This window comes from Podarcis muralis, chromosome 5 (assembly GCF_964188315.1).
Source record: "Podarcis muralis chromosome 5, rPodMur119.hap1.1, whole genome shotgun sequence".
Taxonomy (NCBI): domain Eukaryota; kingdom Metazoa; phylum Chordata; class Lepidosauria; order Squamata; family Lacertidae; genus Podarcis; species Podarcis muralis.
The window spans coordinates 57487396-57495189 of NC_135659.1; the positions used below are offsets into that span (position 1 = coordinate 57487396).

The 7794-nt window shown below is 39.2% G+C and overlaps 1 protein-coding gene across 2 annotated transcripts in view; it reads left to right on the forward strand.

Moving 5' to 3' along the window:
• The window catches only part of BLTP3A (bridge-like lipid transfer protein family member 3A), a 53158-nt gene extending 45691 nt beyond the window's left edge, over positions 1-7467 (forward strand). For both annotated transcript variants that reach the window (XM_028734089.2, XM_028734090.2), the window contains 2 exons: positions 83-186; positions 2747-7467. In XM_028734089.2, coding sequence (XP_028589922.2) covers positions 83-186; positions 2747-2872 — 230 coding nt within the window. In that variant the 3' untranslated portion in view covers positions 2873-7467. The remainder of the gene's footprint in view (positions 1-82; positions 187-2746) is intronic.
• The last annotated feature ends 327 nt before the right edge of the window (positions 7468-7794 follow it).

Genomic DNA, 7794 nt, shown 5'->3' on the forward strand with positions numbered 1-7794 from the left:
AAAAAAAATTGGAGGCTTTATCTTAACATCCACATCCTGCAGGTTATTTCATCATACTTGTGTTTTCTGCATGACTTTTCAGTTGCACAGGGGGAAGGATCTTCTATGCAGAAGAGGCTTCAGAAAGATCATAAGAAACAGCGGAGAATTTCTGCAGTTTCAGCAGGAAGCAGTGATGAACTTCAGGTATGCCATATCTTAACAGCTTGCAGTCACTAAAGGAAAAGGGAGGGAAATACAAGCCCCTACCTGCATGTTTATTTCCTTGCTAATGTACTTACAAATATCAGCTCTTGTGTACTCATTTCTGGATATCTCAGTTTCCATTCCCTTCCCTCTTTTCACATTTCTTTGCAGAAGCAAAGGCAAGCATGTCATTTGCTGATTCTCAGAGACAGCACAGTAGCATTTCTTGCAAAGACTGCTATCTGAAGCAGGATTTTGAATAGATACAATATTTATATTCACCAGTTACCATAATAATGGAATTAATATTAATACATATATCAAAGGGATTAAGAGTCTAACAGATAACACTGATAGCAACAAAAAAAGAGGATGGTTCTATTATAACCATCTTGCATTATGACTTCAAACACTCTTCATCAACACAGTTGGTTCATGTTAATGTATGAATAATAGAATCATTCAGTCTCTGGTACCCAAGACTGGAGTTTTTTTGAAAATGGCTCTGGCAATAGTAGGAAGTAAGCTAGCATACAGGGCAACTTCATTAGTAATAAATGCATTCTTACCCTGATTAATGGCCTTTCCCTCCTATAAGGGAAATTACAATTAATTTGCTTGCATCACGGTTGTAAGAAATGACCAAAATAAAGAAATCTGAATTGTGAACTACATCAAAAAGTGCTGTGTCAATAGTAATAAAATACTTGCTTTTTAGAGGAAAACATCCAATATAGTGCCAGCTTAAAATGTTTCCCTCTAAAAGACAATTACTTTAGCATTTTATTATTACTTTTTAGTGTTTCTGAGGCTGCAGATTTATTTCAAAAACAATCAATAATTCAGGAAAAGCACTATTAATATTGTAGTTTCCGCTGTGAGCTGTATTGTTGTAAACATTCTCTGCTTATAATAAAAATCAACAAAATCTGGCAGTTCATTGTACTGTTAAAGTTAATAGATAAGCAGTAAAGTGAACTAGGAACCTGTGTACATATCTCCATGTATAAATCAGAGTCCCAGATAATTTTCTGCCACAGTTTTAGGCTTGTAAAACCTGCTGCATTTTCTTTTGCAATGTCTACTTTGCATTCTTTTTAAGTGTGCATTCTTTTTAAGTGTGAAGGCTCTTTTCCCATGCTTGCGCCACTCCATATTTGAGGACTCCTTTTTGCAGGCACCCCCAAACTTGGCCCTCCAGCTGTTTTGGGACTACAATTCCCATCATCCTTGACCACTGGTCCTGTCTGCTAGGGATGATGGGAGTTGTAGTCCCAAAACAGCTGGAGGGCTGAGTTTGGGGATGCCTGCCTTTTTGTCACACATGAGGCAACTGAATAATGCAAGAGGGACAGATTTGAGTAGAGCAGTGATGGAGAAACACTGAGTGGGAAAATGTAGTAGTTTTAAACAACCACAAAGGTTTGAATGGAACAGGAGAAAGGGGAAAAGTGGGGGTTTAAAACAAGATTTGAGTACAGTGAGAAGGGAATTGAGAGAGGCTTTGTTGTGTTAGCTTTTTGGTGTTTGCCTCTGTGTTGTACCCACCTGCACTATTTCTTGTTAAAACTTTTTAAAAAGCAATTCCTCCATGTTCTTCTTTCTGATCTATTCAAACCTCTTCCATTATTTTAAGCCACCACGTTTCCCCTCTCATTGTCTCTCCTTTCTTGCTTCTGTATCACAGCCACTGATGTTATGCAATCTGCCTTCTCTTCCCACCATCCCCCATCTTGCTGTGACTTCAGCAAATCCAGGATTGTGATTTGGTGCTACAATTCCTGCATTGGGTGCTGCATAATGACAAGACTAGTGCAAATATAGTAAGGGGTGTGTATATACACAAACATGCACATCCCAAACAAATAGGTATCGGTACAAAATATGATGCTGTTTTGCATTAATTTTTATTTTAAAGATGAAAGATACTGTGGCCTTTGCATTGTGCATTAAAAATCTTAGCTGCACATGGACATCTGGTTGGCCTCTGTTGGAAACAGGATATTGGACAAGATAAGCTCATGGTTCTTCTTATATGCTGATGCTGCTATTGATGGGCTAATGTTCAGTCTTGATGAATCTAATGCTGATTATTATTATTTTGCACATAATTTGATTTATATGCTTACGTTACAATTTGAATAGTAATGGAAAACTTAAAACCAAAAGCTGGGCAGAAAAATCAGGGATTACTCTACAGAGAACCGTGCTCAGATTTTCAGGAACTTGAATAATGGTCCTTGATTGCAATCTGCCTTTCCTTTCTTGAGACCAACCCGCAAAGTGTGTGTCTGTGTGTGTGTGTAATATGAACCACTTTTTAATTTGATGAAGCACTTAATGATTTCTGAAATAAGAATTACTGCATTAAAAACAAAGTCACTGAAAGCTAATAGCTATTAGACTAGACTATCGGCAAGTACTCCTGCTGGGGAAGTTATCTCTTTGAATAATATAGGTATAATGCCTCACTATCCAAATTGTGTCTTGCCGTTCACAGCTTGAAAAATACTTTTATCTCTCTTCACCCCCACCCCCGCTCCTTATTTTGTCTTTGTAGCTAAAAGAAGTGCCAGCTTTGGAGAGAGAGCTACAGGTCACAAAAAAAGCCCTTGCAGAAGCCAATCTGGACAAAATACGCCTACTACAGGAAATAAGGAAATATGATCCTCTCTTCCAGCTTTGACAGCAGAGGACTGAGCTACAGATGCTCAGGGCAACCAGAGATCACCAGCAGCATAAAAAAGCTTGCTTGTAACATTACAGCTACCTAGGCCATCTTCAATCCAGAGTAACTGCCTTGAGGAGCAGAAACAGTGTGCCATTACAGGAGATGGAACATGGAAATGGACAGGCAGTGAGGAAACGTGGGAATATGATGACCTGGAGTGTTCGGTTTTGCAGCCCATGTCCAGATAGCATGCAACTACACTTCAGCTGAAACATGGCAGCATTGAATCTAAAAGCTGCAAAGCCAAACAAGGAAGAACTAGGTTTCTGTCCCATTCAAGTTGTCTAAAAGTGGTGCTGAAAAATGAATAATCTTTCTCATCATCTGCTTCATTCCTGCTTGAGGTGATGGGTAGCATTGGGGACATGTATATTATACACCAAAACAGTAAAGGTCAGTCTTCTTTGCTGAAGCATTCTTAACCATTGAAAATAAATTTCATGGAGCTTTGGTGCAGCACCATGAGCCTGAGGCATAGAAGAACGAGGGGTGGGGTACAGGCTGAGCACAGGAAAGGGTGCTAGGAACAGAAAGTATAAAATTAATCAGGCCTGATATGTGTTTTGGTGGCCGCAGTTTCCCATTAAACTGCCCCCCGCACTTGTCTTTTCCAGTAAGATACTTTTAGTGGAGCATTTCACTAGCCTTCCTCCCACTTCTTCATAAGCTCAGTTGACCTTCACCATTGCCTCCTTGCAGTATCACAACCCTTACTGGGTTTACTTTAGTGAAAAGCTGCACATGTCCTGTCCTTGACAGCTGAGACATGTTGGAAGCACTTTTCCTTTGCATTACACTACACAGATAAGCCTGGACAGCACAGAGGAAGTGGGTTCTACCAATTCCCTCTAGGTCATGCACCGTCCTTAGCAGTTCATTTGGTAAATCATGAACCGCAAACTATGTTTCAACTTTCTGTAATCCAGATTAATGCTGGTTGAAATTGTTCTAGTGTGCGATTATGTGGAGTGGCTAAACGCTCAACCCTTTCTTCTTTTTGCTGTCACTCGTTTGCTATTTGGAATGAATGAAACAGCAATTAAGATCTGGAACAGGCTTGGCCAACACTAGTTTTCTTGGATGTTTCCATAAAGAGGTTGTGTCCAAAACAATTTTAGAGGGGATTTTGCTCTGAAGCAATTTTAACAAGGCATGATGAAGCCTACATAGAGGGAAATGGTAATAGCAAGGAGGAAAGAATGTCTCCAGGGATTCCAGCCTTAGATGCAGCCTGTAAATTAGCACAATATGACTCTCCAAGCAGTTAAAGCCAGTCTCAGGCAAGTAAACACAGTCTAACAATTTACAACAGAAGGACTATGCTTGCTCACTATACATGAACTAACTACCATATTGAAGATTACAGAAATTAGATGTTAGTTAAGCCTCTAATGAATGACAAGCCTATAATGAGTTCTGTGCCTAGTTGAATTATTATTCTATTATTTATTGAATTTATATACCGCCCTATACCTGGGGGGTGGGTCTCAGGGCAGATCACAGAATAAAATCAAGATATAAAACCACAAAATACCTAACAAAAATAAAAACAACAACCCAGTAGCCTCCCCCCTCCAAAAAAACCCCCACATTTTAAAAGGGCATAGGGTATAAGTCGTGAAGGTATATTGTACAACACTCCTGGAACTGGGGGAATGAGCAAATGTGTGAATGCTAACTCACACTTCTCACTCTCCACCACCAGCCATTTTGTTCTACTTTTTAAAATTTTGTGTTATCGTTGATAAACACACAACTCAACAAAATGTTGGTTGTTGGCCAGTCTCTGAAACTGACTTTTTAAGAAAACAGCTATACTGTACATCCATATCCCTAAGAAGCATATGAGACCCAGTAGAGCAAGGATGCGGAACCAGTGGTCCTCCAGGTGTTGCTGGACGAAAACTCACAAGAACCCTGATTGTTGGGCATGCTGACTGGAGCTCGAGTCCAGCAGCAACTGGAGGACCACAGCCTTCCTGCCCCCACAGTAGGAAAACAAATGTGGAAGAGTGGTGGCAACCTCTCTTGTGAAGCCCTGCAAGATTAAACTGGATAATACAGTCCTGTGCTACACTCTGCCAAAAAGCCACCCATAGCACCTGGCTTTTCGTACCCTTGGATAGGACTACATTTAATACTTTTGTGGGTTAGTCTTTGTAGTGTGCTAAGACACTTTTAATGTTGTATGGATGCAAAACAAACTGATGATACAATATGCACTACATTCTAGCAACAAGAAGGGATTGCCAATTCTTCCCAAACCATATGCTTAGATGCAAATTCAAAGGCTGTTCTTGTCTTTGTGAATGATTAGGCTGATGTATACATGCCTGTGCTGACTTTAGATAGTTTTTATCCCTAAAAAGAAAATGTAGCATTCAGCATATAGGCCTGAATGTGTTCTTACACAATTTTCAAAAAGTGGTTAATTTTAGAATATTAAAACTGGAGACAAAAGAATCATGCTTAATACAGGTATACATAGATGTGGCTGCTAAAAGTATGATATGGATTAAGATTGGTCAGATAAGAGGAATTAGTGGGTTTAGTTTAAGTCAGGTATCTTACATTTAGGGAAGAAGTTTCTACTACTGCACATGTTGGATTAGTCAGACTGGGTTAAAGTGTCAAAGATATTTAAAGGGTAACCATACACACACATGACTGGTTTGTTTTTATTTTTTTAAATAAAATCACAAATCATAACGGTGGAATAAGTACCATAAATAGTCTGAGTTATGTAATGTCCCATCAAAGCTACAGCCTATATTAATATAGAATTCAGAACAAAATGGAGCATGAAGAGGGTAATGGGCTATAACATAAGCAATCTTGCTGTAAATTAGTAGTATTTTAATGGTTAACCAATCTTATCTAGTACTTATTAAACCGTTTGTAGCTGGAGGCAATGCCATTCCTTAGCTATTGCTGCAGAATGCATCTTTTTGTGTCTGACATCTGCTTGTCTGCCTTGATCTGATTGCCTTGGAGCAGTCACTGTGTGACCTTCACTATGTGAATCAGAGAGCAGCTTAAAACAATTTTTGTTCTGAATCGGGGTGGGAGTGTGGGGGAGAGACTGTCTTCAGCTGCCTCAGATAATTTGCTAGCCCTCAAGGCTAGCAACGGGCTGCTGTACTCCAGAAAGCTTTGCCAGCTGTGCTGTGGTGCTGTCACTTTCATTAATTCATCAGTGGTGATTTCTGCATATCGGGCTGCATGTGCTGTAGCTTCTGCTTGTTCATTTTCTGTGCAGTGAACTATTGCTGATGCCTTTTTCCTAAGGCATCCTATTTAAAACACTCCCTTCAATCCCAAGCCACACACTGGAGTAAGCATGAATCACCCTCTCCATATTGGAAAATGCCCAAGTGGGGCAGCCCTTCTTTAATGCAGTGGCAGAAAAACTCTATTAAAAGTGTAGTATGTATTACTGTTGGCTCCTATGTATAAAACCACTCTTGCCTAATGAACAGAACTGTTTTTGAAGTCTGTAAAATTTATCTTTATGGGGTTGACAGTGCAGTTCATACTATTTGTAGTATAGTACCAAAACAACACACCAAATGAATACATCTGAAGTATAGTCATGCACTTTCTGTGAATTCAGCAAGTAAACAACTAGTTGTTAAGTGTACTACACATAGAGTATTTTTTTCCTACATGCAGTTGCTGATCATGCAGTCCAAGAAACCTGAACTTTCAGTAAACAATTCTGCATATGCATATCTTCTATTGCTAAGAAAGAAGCAAAATAGTCTTGGCCATGGTTAGATTTTATATAGGCCACCCACTGCTTTTTCTTAACTTGAATGCTAAAAAATAAAAATCTTATCTTTTGTTGCAAAATGCAGCATGTTAAAACATGAAATGACAGATGTATAAGAATGGTACGCAGAATTTAACTGCACAATGCAGTTCATGTATTTTTGTCCTGCTGAAAATAGTTTTTTAGCAGTTTCCAATATATTTTGGGGGGCTTAAAAGAAGGCAAAGCATAGGGAAGATATACTGGTATGTTAAGTTTATGGTGTGACTTGTTTGGTTTTAATTACTGATGGTAGGAAGAGCCTTGCTTATCAGCTTACTGTGGTGGGCACGGTCCAGATGCTTCCCCCCAACTGAGGATTAATTTATTCCTCTACGTTTACTACTGGAATAGGGAGGAAATCCACTGAAGCTGATACTGAGACGCTGGACTACTGAACTGCATTACTGTTCTGTTCTTAAAAGACACTCCCTTTTTTCAGTGCTATATTTAAATGTAAAAAGAAGTGAAGAGCAACACTTACTACTTTGTAATACCGTAACTTATATACCAAGGGATTCTTACTTGTTGCAAGGCTCTCCTAGTTTCTTGTGGCTCCTGCTGTAACTATGACCAGGAATGCTACAAGCACAGGTAGAGTACTGGGGTACAAGGCTGACTTGAATCTAAACTAAAGCATTCAACAGTATTGGATTTTGCTGCAATATACTTTTCCCTCCTATGATTGTATTGGTTCTGTGAACCACTTCTGAGTTATAAATTAAATTGATTAACTCTGTTTCTGTTGATTTATTTCTCAAGTTTTAACTTTCCAGCATCATAGTCAGGCTATCAATCTGATATTCAGCAGCTTATCCTTTTATTGCTGTTGCTGCAGCTACAAAAGGCGAACCGTGCTTGGCAATATGAATTGATAAATGGTACATATTATGAACATATTTTCCAGTGAAGCATATTTGTCCCACCTTTATTAGGAAACATCAAAGGCAAAGTCATTACACAACTGCATCCATTACTTTAGGTAGCTCTTTATTGGTTTTTGGAGCTGCGCCTGCCTGCTCGATTTGATTATGGCACACTCTAGGAGTTTTGCGTTGACCAGGTC